Source organism: Clavispora lusitaniae (genome assembly GCF_014636115.1).
Source record: "Clavispora lusitaniae strain FDAARGOS_655 chromosome Unknown tig00000003_pilon, whole genome shotgun sequence".
Classification (NCBI taxonomy): Eukaryota; Fungi; Ascomycota; class Pichiomycetes; order Serinales; family Metschnikowiaceae; genus Clavispora; species Clavispora lusitaniae.
The window spans coordinates 1,217,107-1,234,711 of NW_027093975.1; the positions used below are offsets into that span (position 1 = coordinate 1,217,107).

A 17,605-nucleotide genomic window follows, 5' to 3' on the forward strand; every position below is an offset into this window, starting at 1 on the left:
CCACTAGTCGCACTATTGCATTTGCACCCAAACCCATGAAACATCAAATGCACATACGGGCAAAATGGTTTACGGCAAAAAATGAGGACGAAGAAAAGCTTGTTGGAGGGCCGAGCCCAACGTTACTGGAAATCTATGGCGAAGGTGAGTTTGTATCCAGCTCCGAAGTTGATGGTACAAGCACAAGGGACGTAGTAACAAAAACACAAGAACAGGAGCCGGAAAACGATCGAGAACAAGGTCCGAAACATTTGCAAGCGGTGGGGCCACAGACAAACCTGGCTGGGCCAGAAACTATCCACTTCCCAGTACACCATGAAGAAGAGCCTTCTCCACATGAGAGCTTGCAACTTCTAGTAAGCGGCCGATACGAAGAGTTTGATACGGCGCCTGCAAGCGCACTTGACCGATCTTTGGCAGGGCAGGAGTTTCCTCCCATTGATCCCGGCGAAGCAACCCCTTTGCTCCCACAGCAACGACAGGCTTTTATCGACACTGTGCTCTGGGTGTTTTGGGAGTACATTTTGCCTGCAAGAGCCCGAACATACCTCATGAACCACTGGTCAGTGTCTGCATTATTGGCGATTTTTGTATGTGTTGCAGTAGTGACGCTTTTACAGAGAACGGGCCAATCGCAGCTTGCTACTCTGATAGTGCTAGCCATAATGTGTGGTTTTGAGATGATATTCTGGGGGAGAGATGAGTTTCGTGTTTGTTCACGGCGTGCGACGGGAGAGTAGCCCCAGACTGGAAATTGGGCACCTTTAATACCAATTCCAGTCTAGCAGAGCCTATATAAGTAGCCAAGTGTAGATTAATGAAGAGGCGATTATTAGAAGTACAAGGAATTGATTAAATTCTTGAACGATAGGATGGCTCAGAAATTTAGCCATGAGGTCGGTTTCATTCCATTGAAATCGACCTATTGAGAACATGTGAAGCTATGGAACATAACAGGAATTAGGCAAAATGAAATTCCGATGGCACAGCCAAAGTTCCGATCATGTACCAGCTTGCAACAGTAGTCACTATAACTGATTAGTTGAGCAGTAGAATGTATTATCTCTAACAACCAAATATAACTTATAGGTGAAGTAATATAGTGTCCTGAATGAGTACAATCATGATGACTCTAAAGCGGGGCAGCGGAATTGAGAGAGATAAACTAGGTTTGATTTTCGATACTTTCTGTCAAGCGGATGGATCCACGACAAGAAAATTCGGTGGTACCGGTTTGGGATTGTCCATCTCCAAGCAGTTAATCCAATTGATGGGAGGTGAGATATGGGTGACTTCGGACTACGGCCATGGCTCTTGCTTTTCTTTCACTGTTAGTGTTTCTCAATCCACAGAGCTACCGTTTTTACTGTTCCCTACATAGCTCTGATAAAGCTGTGTTTTGCTTGACTATTTACAATCACCGTCTGGGTCTGTCTTGGACCTTCCACCGGTTCACGCGTTTGAACTTCCGTGTCTTGGCAAACTTCTTGAGGCCCCACATCGACTGCGACACCTTGTTGGACTTGGACTTGCCTCGGCCACCACCGTGAGGATGGTCAAACGCATTCATGGCCACACCTCTCACTTGTGGCCGGAAACCTCTGTGCCGGCTTCTCCCGGCCTTACCCCAAGAGGTGGCCTGATGCTCTTTGTTGGACACAACACCTAGCGTGGCGTGGCATTTCATGTTGACGTAGCGGTGTTCACCCGAACTCAAGCGGACAATCACCTTGCCCTGAGCCGGATGCTTCGACAACAACCGGGCGAACGTACCTGCGGCACGGACCAATTGGCCACGGCCGTTGGGATGTAAGCCGATGTTGTGGATGATCGAGCCCACAGGCAACATGTGCAAGGGCAAACAGTTGCCGCGCTGCATGATTCTCAGGTTCAACAAGGCCTCGTCGATCTCGCCGTTGTTGTTCTCCTCCATCTCGCGCAAAAAGTCGGCCGGAAGCCCCGGTCTGAAGGACTCCACAACATCGCCGGCACGCAAGCCCGACGACGCCAAAATGTACGACAAGTCGCCCGTTTCGTTGTGCTTGAGAAGCGCAATGTGGCCCGACCGGTTGGGGTCGTACTCGATCCGCACAACCGTCTGCCGGCCGCCCGTGAGTCGGTGCAGATCCACCAACCGCACTCTTCTCTTGTGGCCACCGCCTCTACCTCGGATCGTGATGTGGCCTGTGTTGTTACGCCCTGCCGTTTGCTTCTTGGCCACGGTCAACTCGCGCAAGGGAGGTCCCTTGTGGAGATGGTCGTGGATGGGCTTCTTGAAGTGCGTCAGACCAGGCTGGAGGTGGCCGTTGGCATACGACTTCACCTTGACTTGTGCCATGGCTAGTTTCCGCTGTCTGCGGTAGATGGCGTCTTTCTTCTCCAAGTCTGTCATGTCGTCTGCAGCCAGAGTGGCTAAAGTTGCTGCGGCGGAGACCGTGGACACGGTCTGGGCGCGTGACAAGGCGGGCAACAAGGTGCCCCAGCGCCGGACAAGACTGAACATGGTGGTTTGGAAAATTTGTCTGGCGGTTTTTTTTTTGGTGCGAGCACCTGGTGCACGGGTGTAGGTGGACAAGAGTAGAGTACATGTGTTTTGGAGAAGAAAAAGGTGATTAGATGTTTGGGGTTCGTTTTAACGTGACATGTGGTGGGATAGGCAATGGATATCGTGTCTGGGTGTCTAGGTGTCTGATGGGTTGTTGATGAGTTGGATATCTGATCATCTTCCTATTGTACAGTCTGCAGGAATGTTAAATTGTAAGTGGGTTCTCAACACTAATTACACCACAAGGCTGGAGAATGCAAATTCTGAAAAATATACACAGAGAGGCTTGAGAATCTCAGCCATCTTGTGTGGCTCAAAGATCAATTTTTTTGTAAACAAGTTTGTGATGAAAGTATTACGTAGTTTTAGTGCTCACAGAGTATTGAAAGTAGATGCGAAATTTATCTTACCATGGTTCTAATATTTCCATGTCTTATCCGTCTCGTTTCTTTGTTACTGCTGTCTTGGTCATATTCTCCTCTCGTTCTACATTCTCATCCTTTCATTCAATTCTCAGTTTATTAGATTCGATATTTACTAGCATGCACAGTATGACCATCTTGCTCATAGATTAGCTTATACGTTCTAATATCTCACACTTCTCGCAGTCTAATTGGAACGAGTTGAGAAACTGAGAACAGTAATTCGTGAAATACAGAAGCTGCTACTAGGCAACCAAATCATTACGAGATTTCTTACTAGGTCAAATAAATATTTACAGAGCTTTTCAATCAAACCATTGACAGATTTCTTCCTAAACTATCTCTACCACCTTCTTAGGAGTGGTCACGTGCCAAAACATCTCTTTCCTCTCTTCATTATTGAGTCTTCCCTCCAAGAGACCACAGAGATTCACACATCTGAGATTCCCCACGGCCACCCAGCCCTCTGATAATCCGCTGACCCTCTTTTTCAAGCCTCCTCTTGTCCCCAAAGCGTCCTCCTGTGCTAAAGTTCGGCCGCGCACGACCTCCCAGCCAATCATCACCCTCACCCAGGTCCGAGCGCGAAAAACCGAAAACCCAAGTCCACCTTTTGTTTTCCTCTCCATAACTAGAAGATGATGGCCTCCCGTTTTTTCGCCCGTTCTATGGCCTCTGCCGCCAAGTCCGTTAAGCCTCCTGTGCAATTGTTTGGCGTGGACGGTACCTATGCCAATGCTTTGTACTCTGCCTCTGTCCAAGAGTCTTCTGTGGAAGCTTCCTACCAAGGTTTGAGCAAGGTGGCTCAGTTGATCAAGGAGGACACCAAGGTCAACGAGTTCTTGACCAACCCAGCTTTGTCCAAGGACGACAGAAAGACTGTGATTGACACTCTTTCGTCCAGCTTGAAGTTGGACAAGACCGTCACCAACTTTTTGTCGGTTTTGTCTGAGAACAACAGATTGGGCGAGTTCTCTTCCATCTACAAGAACTTTGGCTTGTTGTTTGACGCCCACAGAGGTGTTGTTGAGGCCACCATCACCTCTGCCAAGCCTTTGGACTCCAAGATCTTGAAGAGATTGCAAACTGCCATCCAAAAGTCGAGCTTTGTCGGCAGTGACAAGACCTTGAAGATCTCCAACAAGGTGAACCCAGACATTTTGGGCGGCTTGGTTGTTGACGTTGGTGACAAGACCGTCGACTTGTCTATTGTGTCCAAGGTTTCCAAGTTGAACCTGGCTTTGGGCGAGGCTTTGTAAGTTGCATGGCACGCTGGTGCAAAATCACGAGATCCACATATATTCGTCTGAATGAACGACATTAGAACGGTGTGTAGCCATTAAGACGACAAAACTATCGTTTCTCCTGCAGTAGGATCGGTGAAAGTGTTACTATGGGGCGATGCTACTTGAAAGCTCTCAAAGGTTTGTCACTTTAAACATAACTTTCTTCTAGGACAGCAACTCGGATTCCATTTCTTAAAATGTTGTTAATGAGAACGAAACTTGAACGAAACTTGAACAAAACAACTGGCAAAATTGCAGAAGAGTAGAACCAAGTCTCTTGTTACGCTGTTTATTAGTAGGTTTCAACTCTTCCAAGAGAAGATCCACAGAACCACTCCGATTGTCTTAACTACTCAATCAGAGATTATGATACAACTTGTAGCAATATCTAAAATTCAAAAGGACCACCCGATACTAATTCGAACAAAGGAATCAAGAAAGCATTCGAATTTGGTCGTTGTTGAATAATGGGATCGTCTGCCTTTCACACTTCTTTCTGAAAAGGGTGACATTCCACGAACGCAAGTTTAGCTTATAGAATAAAACTTCATAATAACCACAGGCAAGTCAGCCGTTATCGCCGTCTCATATCTTGAAACAAAGACTTCTATCAGCTTAAATCAAACCTACCACACCGTAGATTTTCCCTAAATCGAACCTACCACATCGTAGATGAATTTCTCTCTTTGAAACAATCGGTTTTCCACTTGACAACCTTTCAACCGTGAGGAAAATAAATTCCACCAAGATCAAAAATCAATCAATGAGAAATTGCCTAAACATATATTTTCTATAATACGCACAATCTCAGTCGCGTGCGAAAATCACCAGACACATACTCCATGGGTTTTTTCGCCAAATCCCGCTGGGCAGTAACAGTAATTGCTCTTGCGCTCAATTTCTTTGTTTATTTCTATCCGAACATCGTGAATTCTGCCGAGCAATGTCAATGGCAAGGTCAGCGGCTTGAGTCGAAGTATGAATTTGTGAATCGTCTTCCAGACAACTGGGCCCAGCTTTTCCTTCTCAACTTCCCTTCTTTCCAAGCAGAGAAAAACACTTCTGTGTATGTCGATGGCAGAGTCAGTGACATCCACATGCTTACCTTTGGCGATCCGCAAATCAACGGCAACTGGAAGTCTACCCCATATGTTAAGAGGCTCGATAACTACGGCAACGACTACTACCTAGGCCACATCTACAGAACGATGAAACGGCGTTTGCAGCCATCACACGTGGCCGTGATGGGCGACCAGTTTCTGTCGCAGTGGATCCTCGATCTGGAGTTTTACAACCGGACTCGCCGTTTTGTGGAGCGTCTTTTCCCCAGAGATGACTTGTACAAGCAAACAGTGATGGAAACGTGGGCCAAGCACCAGGACTATGACTGGATATCGTGGATGGAGCGTGAGAGAAAAATTGACCCAAAGGACAGGTTCCGCTCCAGATTGTACCACGACACTTACGATTGGTATGTTCCCGAGGCGGGCCCAAATTACCAAAACCCGCTTTTCATCAACTTGACTGGTAACCACGACATTGGCTACAGCGGAGATGCCACGTGGCAACATATGGCCCGTTTCCATTTGCTTTTCGGCCAGAACAACTATGTTATAGTGTACAATGCGGGAACACCAGAAGAATGGCGTCTTGTGGTGTTGGACTCGCTTACGCTCGAAGGTCCAGCCCTCGAAGAAGAGTTCCGCCAGTACACATGGTCGTTTTTGCGCGAGCTCAACGAGTCCAACGCCGACTTCAAAGGCTCGACGATTCTCATGACCCATATCCCTTTTTACAAGCGTGCCGGACTTTGTGCAGATGGCCCAGAACATATTTACTATAAAGATTTCAAACGTGAACCTTACAAGAATGGCAAGCTTCGGTCTCAGAACCATTTGCTGTACAACACCTCTCAAGAGATTTTGGACATTGTGTTCCCGAACCACGAGAAGGAAGGCATTATTCTTACAGGTCACGACCATGTGGGCTGTGATCTGTGGTACAGTCATGTTGGCGGACAATGGGTGGCAGAAAAGAAGCCACAGACTGGTGATCGAGCTCCAGTTCATGAAATTGTTGTGCGCTCCATGATGGGAGAGTATGACGGCGCTACAGGATTGATGACAGGCCATTTTGATGGCGACCAATGGCGTTTTGGATTTACGTACTGCTCTTTTGTGGTGCAACATGTGTGGTGGGCTTCAAAAGTGGCGCTTTTAGTTGCTGTTTTCTTCCATTCAGCTTATGTGTTTTGGGAAGAAAAGAGGGAAAAGACTTCCAAGAGAAGAGAGAAGGTTGAATAGATGAACTGAAAACGAAGCGTGTTTGAAGAATATTGATTTAGCTGAAACAGCTTCGCCTATTGCATACCGCCTAGACCAAAAGGTTATTTTAATCGCATTTGAGTTCCTCATATAAATCATCGTCCCTGGAAGGATGAGAAAGTCCATCTATAAGTTCATAGTTCACGTTCCCGAGAAGTTTTCTGTTGCTGCAGATTAAATCTCGATGGACTGTTCTACACTCTATTCTATTTCACTGGTAAAGAAAATTAATTAAAAATACTTGTTTATAGTAATTACACGGTCTTGAGCCATTATATCCTCGGATTTAATGTATGGAACACAATAATCATTGTTGACTACGCTACCAAATGAATTATCTTAGTGCTGTAGACTTTTCAAAAGATTACATGCCTCTATTCTGGGTATCTACAAATTACTACCCTTTCAATTTCCTTTTTCGACATAAAAACGGGTGATACACTGAAGACTCATTAAATCAGCCGTATAAAGTAGTGAATGAAATAGCGTTTTCATTTTTACTTCGATAACACGAACTATGTCACTTATTCATTGTGACGTTTTTGTCTTTCTAAGACTGCTTATTTACAAATACAATTTAAATGAAAATTAGATAATATAAGAAGGCGGACGATCTTCTCAATGCGGTTACTAAAACATCGTAGTATTGATTACTGAAATTTTATGGTCTATATCACCTTTTGAGCTTAAGCTGATCTTTACAAATGTGACTTTTGTTCACTAGCTTTTGAGCAGTTTTTTCATACTTCAGCCGTCGCTGGTTCTGCCTTGGGCAAACCGTTTTCGTCGGCAGTGCTAACTTCGACCTTCTCATTGACTTGATCTTTTTCATCAGTCTTTGCATCGGATCCGTCCTCTTTTGGTTCCTCCTTTGGTTCATCTTCTTTCAACTCTTCTTTCAATTCTTCCTTTGGTTCTTCCTTCGATTCTTCTTTTGGTTCTTCCTTTGGGTCTTCCTTCGATTCTTCTTTTGATTCTTCCTTTGCTTCGGTCGCATCCTCCTTTCCGTCTGCCAACTTCTTCACCTCTTCCAAAGCACTGCTGATACTCACTTCTGGGCTCACTTGGATTCTCTTAACAGCAAGCTTGCCGTCAACAAAAACCCAGTGAGATCTGATAACACCAGAAGGCGATTTGCGGGCACCTAAACGACCAATCAATTCTCTCGATGGGTCCAGCAATAACAGGTACTCCAAGCCTTGCTTGGATACAAAGTTAAGTTGAGCCTTTGGCTGGTCTGCCAGCAAACCAAAAACAGTTGCGCCCAATTTTTTGAAAGCTTCAAAGTTTCTTTGAAATCCACAAGCCTGACGGGTACATCCAGGTGTCGAGGCTCTGGGATAAGCGAAAATCACAATGAACTTGGACTTCTTCGCTTCCTCGGCCAAATTGATATCCTCTCCATTTTCGTTGGCCAAAGTGATGTCTGGAATGGCATCGCCAATGTCCAACTGTGGCTCGGCGGTTTTGGGCTTTGCTTCGACTGGCTTTTTCTCAGTCTTTTGTTTTTTCGCTGGGGGAGCAGTTTGGGCAGTAGTAGAAGCCTGAACTCGGGCAGAACGACGTAATTGAGTCATGATGAAAAGAGTAACTTGGTGGAAAGGAGTTGGATGGGTGGAATCTGGAAGACTGGGTACTCCGGTGCAGGTGATAGACTGCACGCGATGTGGAGAAGACCAAAGAAACGCCAGAGAAGATGAAAGAAGGCCAATAGTAAATGAAAGGAGGAGGAAATGACGGCAACCGAGCGGCTTCACAAAGAAGTGGTTACATGAAGAGATATGGTCAGAGATTGGGTAACAGACCGAAACAGACCAGCATTGGGAAATTGGCTTGACATGGTCGTGCCCCACGTTGAGCGATTTCGGCCACTTGTGGAATTACATAAGCGTTGGAAAAAGAAAAGATGGTAATGAAAGCAATAGGAGTATTCTTGTAATGAGGTGATTTTCGCACCATGGTTATACATGTAGCGACTGCGATTCTGAAGATGGGCCTAGTACTTTGGTTCTGTATTTTAATTGCGTATTGATTGTGCTATTACTGTCTTTTCCTTGTCTTTATTGTCTTATCATTGCTGGGTTTTCGGTCCTTTGTAATATTGTTTGCGTACCATTGCCGTTTGTTTTCTGTTTTTTGTATTAGTTTGCTTTGGAGTGGAGATCTTAGACTTTCTCTGCTTTCAGAAATTCACTGAATCAAGCTCGGTGGTCAATTCAACTGTGGTTTCTGAGCTTGGAATCAAGCTGTATTAAGGCGAATGAAGCTGTATTAAGGCGAATGTGTAGATCTAGATGCCCGATTGGTGAATCTCCTGATGCTCGACTAATTCAATAATCCGGATCACATAAAGTATGCGAAGACTTCGCAAAGACCGAATAATAATTAACCATGGTCAAAGTGGATACTTCGTCGCTAAAGATTTCATTCGATTAATCTTTACATATATCAATTCAAATAACATATCAATTAAAAACATATCAATTAAATAACATATCAATCAAATAACATATCAATTAAATAACACATACATAAATTAAAGAACCACAATCCTACCTGCGCAATGCGATATCCACCCAATAATTTATTCAGGCATAAAAGCGAAGACGCCACCATCAACGCAGCCACGTCATCTTGACGGCAATACAACTTGACTCAAATCCGTCTTTCAACTGATTCTTGCAGATTCTGCGTTTTCGTAACCTGGCGATATCTGCATTATTAACATAGCCGGGTCTAGATAACGCGGCCAACAATGCAGGTGCAGAGATAAAGAGCCGCGCCCATAAGGCGTTATCACGTCAATCATGGGTCTTTTCCACCGAAGAAAAAAACAAGACAAGACTGCAGCGGCGCCGGAACCCAAACGTCTTTTACGGAAAGCTCGCGGATCTGCTCGAATAACCCGGTCTCCGAATGCCGAAAACGCATCACCCCATGAACTTCTGGTTGAGGAATCCGGAGCATCAGAAGATCGCCAAGGCCCAGAACGGCCAGGAAATGGCCAAGACGAAAACGTACGGAGCCAACCACTCGAAGAAAGAGGCCGCATTGAAAGTTCCAGCTACAGAGATTCTCCTTTGAATTACCATCAGTCTAATGCTTATGCCCACGATTGCAATCGCCCAAATGACAACAATGTCCACAGTCCGCTTTACAACACAGAATACCCACGTGAGCATAACCACAGCTACACTGCCAATGTCAACAGCTCCAGCATAGACACCAACGACGATCCCTACGACAGCACCCCTGGCCTTTCCCGCTCGGTATCGCCTGCGCTCAGTGACACGGAAACTCTTGCGTACACAAAAACGCAGCGGCTTCAGCTTCAGGAGACGTATGCGGAAAACTTCAGCGTCTACCTCCCCTACCTCCTTCGACGCTTGCGGGTGGAGAATCGACGGCGGCTGCCACTGCCAAGCAGCGACACTACTGTGGCGTCCATACAGCCAGCGATCATGGGCCGTAGCGTTGACGAGTATACCCACAAGCGCACCATGGTGGTGGCGCTGGAGCTTTTGGGCAAGATTCTTGTTTTCGCCAGCGCTGAGGATTTCGAGGCGTTCAAGATCTCACAAAAGAACAAGGAGCGGGGCGACAAGGGAGAAAAGAAGAAAGAGAAGGCCAAACAAAGGCTGTCTGATGGACAGCCGAAGAATAGCATACCTGAGAGCAGACAACGCAACAGCATGAGCGAAAACAGACAACGCAATAGCATGAGCGAAAACAGACAACGGAACAGCATACATGAGAACAGACAACGGAACAGCATACACGAGAGACATGCCAGAAACAGCACAAGTGGAACACACCAGAACGGCCATCTTAATTCGAACCATCATAGTGGTGCGTCTGCGGAAGACGGACAAGCAGCAAGCCCGATTCTCCGTGTCCTGGTGCCGTACATGTCTGTGTTCCGCCGCAAGGTTCCTTACATGATATTCGAGTGCCTTAGCGAAGGCGAACTCGTGCCCTTTTGTGCGGTACATATGCGTACCCATGCCCATTTCCGGCGCTATCTCATGCACTTTACGCCTCCCAACGGAACACCATTTACCGTGGCAGTGTTTCAAAACAATTTCCGGCCCTTCTCCGACTTTGAGTACAACCACACCCGTTTCCGTGTCGTGGGCACGTCGGTGGCAGCGCACTATTTGTCTCCGTATAACCCAGAGTTGAAATTGCTTGTTGTGGATGCAACACAGCCTGCCCTCTGTGATAATCTTGTCCCAAGAGCACGACGCCCAAGCCGCCGCGGCAGCGCCGCATCAACGCTGCTGTCTGAACGCATGCCGAGCTCGGAAATGGAAGACCCGGTTCCTGAAGCGTCGAACCGCATTCTCCTCGAAGACAGCGGAGGTTTTCTGCGGCCCGTGCGCAACTACATTCCAAACGAGTTGCCTCCGTTTGGACTCTTTATGGATGCCTGTGCAGAGCCTGGTAGTCGCCTGCTCTTGCCACGGAAATTTGCTGACGCCGGGAAAGTTGTCCTCTACGAGCCACCCGAGCAAGAGTCAAGCTTAGACCTGCTAGTGCTTACGTCAGTGATGCTCACACTTCGAGAAACAGCGCTTCGGACAACCACTCGTTATCCCAACTCGGTGCTTCTTGGTCCGATGGCGGCATTGTATCAGTCACAAACTCCGGGCATCACTGCGTCCATGTAAAAGCGCCGTGTATGATTGGCAGTTTGTCCTTGACTACAATACCCACAAGATTGCAATTGCCCAAACCATAAATACCACTGACCAAAATAATTACGTCGTCAGCAGTGGGCGAGAAAATTAACATGCTAGAATTTGGGCTTTCTGAATTGTTGGGCATTCCTGGGATAGATGTCTAGACCTCGTGCTTACTGATGTTGAGCAAATTCCTGCTGTGTCATCCACCTGCGTCTAGAACTTTGAGTATTAGCAGTCTGTTGGGAAAGTGTTTTCTCGAGTTCTAGGCAAATATTAGGAAAGCATCAAAGAATAAAGAATAAACTGTCATTAATCAGTCTCTACGAGTGCATTTGAAAATATACAATAGAATTATCACTGTCGAATTCGAGAGTAACATCCAATTGTAGCCTTCAAAGAAAAATTCTTGTATACTTGCAAGAGCAGATAATATTTATTCAAAGTCGGTGCTTCTGTTCAGCACCGAGTGGTTTTATTTTTGCTTTTTTGGCCAAGTATATGGCGATTGTTCATGCTATATATGACGCGAAACCGCTACGGCGACCGCGCAGTGTTCCTTGCTGCGATGTTAATACTCAAGTGCTCGATCGGATTCCATTCACCCATGCAATATGGTAATTTTGACAGTGGCTGCAAACTCTTGGTGGCTGCAAAATACATCCAGCTTAGCGGCTAGGCGACCGGGACCGCGACCGTTCACGTTTGGGCGACGCGGACCGAGAATACCGTCCGCGTGCGTAGTCGTCGCCCTCGTCGCGCTCATGGCGGTCGCCTCTTTCAGGGCGGTCGCGTTCAGGGCGGTCGCCACGGTCGCCGCGCTCGCCCGCCCGGCTCTCGTAGTTGCGCTCTTCGCGCCGCCCGTGGTAACGTTCGCGCCCATCAAATGGCTCGTCGCCAGGGCCGCGGTAGTCGTCATAGCCGCGGTAGCCGTACGCCTCGCGCCCGTAGCCATAGTCACGGCCCCCATAGCCGTAATCACGGCCGCGGCCGCCATAGGCGCCTCCGTAGCCGCCATAGCCGCCACGCTCATAGCCATAGCTTGGGTAGCCATAGCCGCCACGGCCGCGTGGAGGAGGAGGGTACGGACCGCCGTAGCCGTAGCCGCCACGTGCACCATAGCCGCCACGAGCGCCGTAGCCGCCACGATAGCCCCTGAATCCGCCCCTAGAATAGCCGCCACGGCGCGCCGAGTATGGGTCCGACCGGGCAAGCTGAACAACAAGGCCGTCTTTCATGGCATAGGGCAAGTGTTTTCCGTCGAGCTCCAAGGCCTTTTCACAGTCCTCGGGGCTCTTGTATTCCACAAACGCGTATTTTTCGCCGTCGTCGGTTCTGGGAGGAGGGATGTCTAGTCTGACGAGTTCGCCGAATCTGGTGTTAGTTGGAGGACTGGAAGGAAGGAAGGAAGGAAGGAAAGGAGAAGGATAGAAAGGGAGAAGTAGGAGTAGGAGAAGGAGAAGGAGAAGTGAAGGGAAGGAAGGAAGGAAAGGAGGAGAAATAGGAAGGAGGAGAAATAGGAAGGAGGAGAAACGAAGGAATCACGGATGGGAAATGGGGAAGTAGGAAAGACAAAGCGAAACGAAAGGAAACGGGAATGGCCGGAACCTATACGTAAGTAGAGATCAGGAAGGACAGATGGAAACATACTTTTCGAAGTCCGGAGCCAAGTCGGCTGCCTTGGACTCTTTCGTGAATCCAGTCACGTATAGGGTGTTTTTAGGCATGCTTGTGGTTTTTTTACTCGAGCGGAAAACTTTGTGTGTATGTGTGGGAGGCACGGGTGTGTGGGGCCACCACAAGAATCCTGGCAAACACGTCTTTGGGCTAGCTAGACATTTTCCATTTGGTATGTTTACTGAATCGGGCTAGTGTGGACAGAAGGATTGCAAAATCTAGGTACGACAAAGCGGGCACTCAAAAAGACAACTTTCAGCACCTATGGCCAGACTGCCACCTATGGTCCAAACTGCCGGCTTGGATATGAAAAAAGTCAGCTTCAAACACCGAGGAGAGAGGTACAAGATCAGTGCAAAGAAGGAAACGAAACATTCAACAGAAGTAAAAGTCGGCCATGGTGGTTTGGACTATTGTCTGGAGATGTACGGGTCTAGAGTATGTATCCCCGCACTAAATAGTTTAGTCGATACATCAGTCTGGATCTACAGTCTAGATCTACGAGTCTAGATCTGCTGATCACAACCGTTTGTCTTAGTTCTCTCCGTAATGACATTTCGCAATTTCGCAATAACTACGGACGGCTATTATTTCTCTCGTATACTTTTTCATCTGCAGACTAAATGCATCGCTTACCGCATAACTGGCCATCTATGCAAGTGTTGAACCGCGAACTGTCAGAACCGAGTCGTTTACTATCCTCGTATACTTCAACTTTCTCACTCATCGTACCTCTAACATCTTTCGCCCATCTATCTTGTCTTTTTCTCTTTTCTCTTCTCTCTTTTCTCTTTTCTCTTTTCTCGTCCGTCTTCTCGTCTCTTTTCGCCTTGGCGGTCACCTGACTGTACACTCACGTGCACTCCCAACACCCGCACCCAACATTTCCCCTAGCTTAGACCCCTCTCCACTAAAGATCCGCCACGTCACGCCAATAGCATACGTGTCAGACCCATCAAGTTTTCTTCTTACAGAGGTGGGCAATTTCTTTCTCTGGGACTGCAGACAGCGTTTTTCCTTGCCACAAGAGGGGCTTCCAACTGAAAGTCCTGCAGATACCCTGTTCGCCTAGAGCAAGACTAAAAAAAAAAAACACCTACAATATAGTAGCCGACCACCATAGCACAAAAGAAAAGGAAAGACGCAGCAACGTCAACAAGAACACAAAGCATAAATTACCGTCGCTATGGCAAGCAAAGAAGATATGGTTCTAGACCATTCGCTTCTACTAGCCACGTCCCATGATGACCAAGATATCTTGAACGAGTTTTTAGACCAGCGGGTATTCGACTCCATGAACGCAAACTCGCCCAACCCTTCGGACCATGTGAAACTCGAGGACTTCGAGAACTTCCACTCGGAGCTTTTCTCCCGCTTGAAAGACGAACAAACTCCCATCAAGGCAGAAGCAGTTTCGCCAGCGCATTCTTCGCCGCCCTTATTCAGAGACGCAACGGACGAGCTTGGCATGGCACTGGCCTTCACTGGCCCAAACAGCCCGCAGAGCGCTTTTTCCAAATCCAGAAACCCTCAGTTTGACAATTACGATGTGGTGCGCAAGGAAATGTCTCGGGTCAAGTTCGGCAACTGCAACACAAACCCGTGCCCGCAATCTGTCGATGTGGCAGACGCTTCGTATCTCGATTTTTCTGCGGATACGCTCTCCAAACTTCCATACACGCTTGAAGTGCTTGATTTGCCCACATACTCGCGTGTTGAGACCCAAACTAAGCTCCAGTTTCGTCTTTCGCCGCCTCCTCCGCAGAACCTTCTTCACATCCCACAGGACTTGATTTCCAAAAGCAAGTTTTGTTTGCAGAACCCGGTTGATTCTCTCCCCAACGTCTTGAGACAGAACATGCTCTACATGGACGCGTATGTTCTCACGTCCGACTTATCCCGTTCTTGCAATGTGTGTTCCCGATGCATCAAGAGAGAGCAGAAGAGAGCTCTGAGATCCAAGCCGGGACCTAGCGATTGCAGTACTGGAAATTCTCCAACAAACGGCACCTCTAACATGCTCAAAAACAACCCCAATGCGTGGGCCGATGATAAGATGATGAAGAAGGCTATCATCTTGAACTGCAAAGAAATCATCAGTCTCCCAGAACCTTCAGGCTTGGCTAACGACCAGTTCCAGGCATTCGACTTTTCTGCAAGACTAGTATGCTATTGTAGACATCACAAGGAGCAAAATGGTTTCAAGCTTCTTTTTGTACTCAAAGATTACAATGGCCAGGTTGTGGCCAAACTGTTATCGACTCCGATCATGATCATGGACAGAAAGAAAAATTCCGCAGCTGGCGGAAAGGAACTGTTGGGCTCCGATTCAAGAATGGCTAATTTGGACCTCTCTGAAAACTTGGAACACGACTTGGACTCGGGATTGCATCCTCTTTCACCAAAGTCTATTGATGACTCACCCACCGAAGGCTTGGCTAACACGGATACAAATACCGATTCAAACACAGCGTCGCGTGGGTTGAAGAGAAAGAAGCTCTCATTTGACGATTCCTTCAACAGTTTAACAAACCCAATGTTCAATGGCGGCAGTGGCTTCTCCCCACTAAGCAACAGCGATACCAATGCATCAATCCACAATATGAATGGGAAGAATAGTATTGTTGGAGGCGTGCATAATTTTGGAAGTTCATCAAGCGTAGCTCCTCAAGCAGTGACGCAGTCTCTATCTATCGCAAGACAAGGTCTGCTGCAACATTTGCAGCATTACCAACAACCATCGCTCAATCCTACAATTCAAAAGATTATTCCTGCTCAGGGCCCTATCCGTGGCGGCATTGAAGTTACACTTTTGGGTTTCAATTTCCGGCCTGGCTTGATTGTCAAGTTTGGAACAAAGAATGCATTGGCCACACATTGCTGGTCTGAGACCACAATCGTGACATACTTGCCTCCAGCATCGCAGCCAGGTCAAGTATTGGTGAGTTTTGAAAACCATGACGATATTTTCTCAAGTGGCCAACAACTGATTTTCACGTACACAGACGACACCGATCGCCAATTGATTGAATTGGCGTTGCAAATTGTTGGTTTGAAAATGAACGGGAAATTGGAAGACGCAAAGAACATTGCAAAGCGTATTGTTGGTTCTGACGGTGCTAATGGGGCAGCAGGACATACACCGTCTCCCAATGGTACTCCTGGAATGAACCAGACTATGAACCAGGCCAACATGGATTGGTACAGCAATGCCCATAAAGCTGTCGAGGTTTTGTCGCGGTCTGATCTTTCAACGGAAGAAATCCTCATCAACTTCCTCACATTGGTGGATCTCCCTAACTGTCCTATTATCATTCCAAACTGGCAATTGTGCAATGCTGAGGGCCAGTCGCTTTTGCATTTGGCCACTTTGAAGAATTATTCGCATCTAATCAAGTTCTTAATCACACACGGGTGCAAGATTGATATTCAGGACAATCAGGGCTTGACGCCGTTGTTTTTCGCTTCCATGTGTGGCAACCGGCACTTGATCAAGGCGTTCGTCGACTGCAAATCCAACTGGAATTTGAAGTTGAGCAACGACAAGTTCTTGAAAGACTACTGTGATATGAACGTCCTCGATATTTTCCACGGACTCGAGTCTGACCAAGCACTTGGAGGAGAAACGAGTTCATACATCTGTTCGGGATCGGATGTTGGAGAGGACGGGTTGAACAAATCCTTCAGTGTCGATTCGCTCAATTCAATGTTCATGGTGGATTACAGTAAACACATTTCTCGCATGGTAATGGATTCATCAGAAGTCCATGACGGCGAGGATCTGGCGCTTGGCGCTCTGCAACACAGCTTGACGGAGGGTACCAGTGAACTTCCAACGCCGAAATCGCCAACGCCGTTTGCTAATGATTCGGATGACTTTGCTGATTCCGAGCGGGACTCTGAAGACAACTTGTCTTTCTGCGAAGACCTTGACCACAACGACGCAGACCAAGAAGACGAGTTTACGGATGACTACGACGATGACTACTCTAGTTCAGATTACGACACAGACACGCAAGAGCGGGTTCTTCAGGAAGGGTCTAGCTCGAGCCTCATGCGTTCCGAGCCCAACTTGTGGCAGAAGGTTAAGAATGCTGTATTCTCTAATGACGCCGAAATGGATTTGCCAACATACGATGATCTTTTCCCCTTCAGCAATTCTCGGGCCAGCGCTGGCCATGCATTGGATGATGATGACGCCGATTCGAGATCCAAATCGTTTGGGGTGACTGAAGATGCGCAAGAAGATGTTGCATCAGACTCGTCGGAGGATATGGTGATGTCATTCATCAACCACCCACGGAAGACTGTGCAGAATGACAAGATGTTGCTTTTCTTCTGGACGCCGGTGTTGGTGATGATTATATGTTTCTTTTCGTTTGTATCCATTACTGGCTACAAGGTTGAAATGGTTGAGCAGTTGAAGCAGGTGTGCAGGAACACCATTGGGAATTTGGTTGTGGGTCACGAAAGATTGGCCCGGGTTTTTTCTACTGAGCCGATGCGACATGTAGTCGAGTTGTAGGTTCTGGATTGGGGCAATACACGCTAATAAGGATAAGTCGTTTGGATGTAGGTGATGTAGTGATGTAGGCTGAAGTGGGTACAACGTGTTGGTGGGTGCACGCCTCTGACATATCACTCTACTGTCATTTGCCGACTCCAACAC

The 17,605-nt window shown here is 47.2% G+C and overlaps 8 protein-coding genes across 8 annotated transcripts; 5 read left to right on the forward strand and 3 right to left on the reverse strand. All coding sequences in view use genetic code 12, as the record gives it.

Annotated features, from left to right (window-relative positions):
- Nucleotides 1-47: 47 nt before the first annotated feature.
- FOB63_000567 (putative integral membrane protein) lies at nt 48-740 on the forward strand (the record flags this gene model as incomplete). The annotated part of the gene is made up of 1 exon (XM_002619395.2): nt 48-740. One exon carries the CDS (start codon nt 48-50, stop codon nt 738-740), a length of 693 nt encoding a protein of 230 aa, XP_002619441.2.
- A 677-nt stretch (nt 741-1,417) lies between these two features.
- Nucleotides 1,418-2,503, reverse strand: FOB63_000568 (mitochondrial 54S ribosomal protein uL2m; the record flags this gene model as incomplete). Its single annotated transcript, XM_002619396.2, has 1 exon — nt 1,418-2,503. One exon carries the CDS (start codon nt 2,501-2,503, stop codon nt 1,418-1,420), a length of 1,086 nt encoding a protein of 361 aa, XP_002619442.2.
- Nucleotides 2,504-3,605: 1,102 nt separating this feature from the next.
- Nucleotides 3,606-4,226, forward strand: ATP5 (F1F0 ATP synthase subunit 5; the record flags this gene model as incomplete). Its single annotated transcript, XM_002619397.2, has 1 exon — nt 3,606-4,226. The coding sequence occupies one exon, from the start codon at nt 3,606-3,608 to the stop codon at nt 4,224-4,226; it is 621 nt and encodes a 206-aa protein (XP_002619443.2).
- An 869-nt stretch (nt 4,227-5,095) lies between these two features.
- Nucleotides 5,096-6,556, forward strand: FOB63_000570 (uncharacterized protein; the record flags this gene model as incomplete). Its single annotated transcript, XM_002619398.2, has 1 exon — nt 5,096-6,556. The coding sequence occupies one exon, from the start codon at nt 5,096-5,098 to the stop codon at nt 6,554-6,556; it is 1,461 nt and encodes a 486-aa protein (XP_002619444.2).
- Nucleotides 6,557-7,317: 761 nt separating this feature from the next.
- On the reverse strand, nt 7,318-8,154 carry DOT5 (thioredoxin peroxidase; the record flags this gene model as incomplete). The annotated part of the gene is made up of 1 exon (XM_002619399.2): nt 7,318-8,154. The coding sequence occupies one exon, from the start codon at nt 8,152-8,154 to the stop codon at nt 7,318-7,320; it is 837 nt and encodes a 278-aa protein (XP_002619445.2).
- A 1,230-nt stretch (nt 8,155-9,384) lies between these two features.
- Nucleotides 9,385-11,247, forward strand: FOB63_000572 (uncharacterized protein; the record flags this gene model as incomplete). The annotated part of the gene is made up of 1 exon (XM_002619400.2): nt 9,385-11,247. The coding sequence occupies one exon, from the start codon at nt 9,385-9,387 to the stop codon at nt 11,245-11,247; it is 1,863 nt and encodes a 620-aa protein (XP_002619446.2).
- A 680-nt stretch (nt 11,248-11,927) lies between these two features.
- Nucleotides 11,928-12,986, reverse strand: SLR1 (Slr1p; the record flags this gene model as incomplete). Its single annotated transcript, XM_002619403.2, has 2 exons — nt 11,928-12,633; nt 12,910-12,986. 2 exons carry the CDS (start codon nt 12,984-12,986, stop codon nt 11,928-11,930), a joined length of 783 nt encoding a protein of 260 aa, XP_002619449.2.
- Nucleotides 12,987-14,122: 1,136 nt separating this feature from the next.
- SPT23 (Spt23p) lies at nt 14,123-17,461 on the forward strand (the record flags this gene model as incomplete). Its single annotated transcript, XM_002619404.2, has 1 exon — nt 14,123-17,461. One exon carries the CDS (start codon nt 14,123-14,125, stop codon nt 17,459-17,461), a length of 3,339 nt encoding a protein of 1,112 aa, XP_002619450.2.
- Nucleotides 17,462-17,605: the final 144 nt, after the last annotated feature.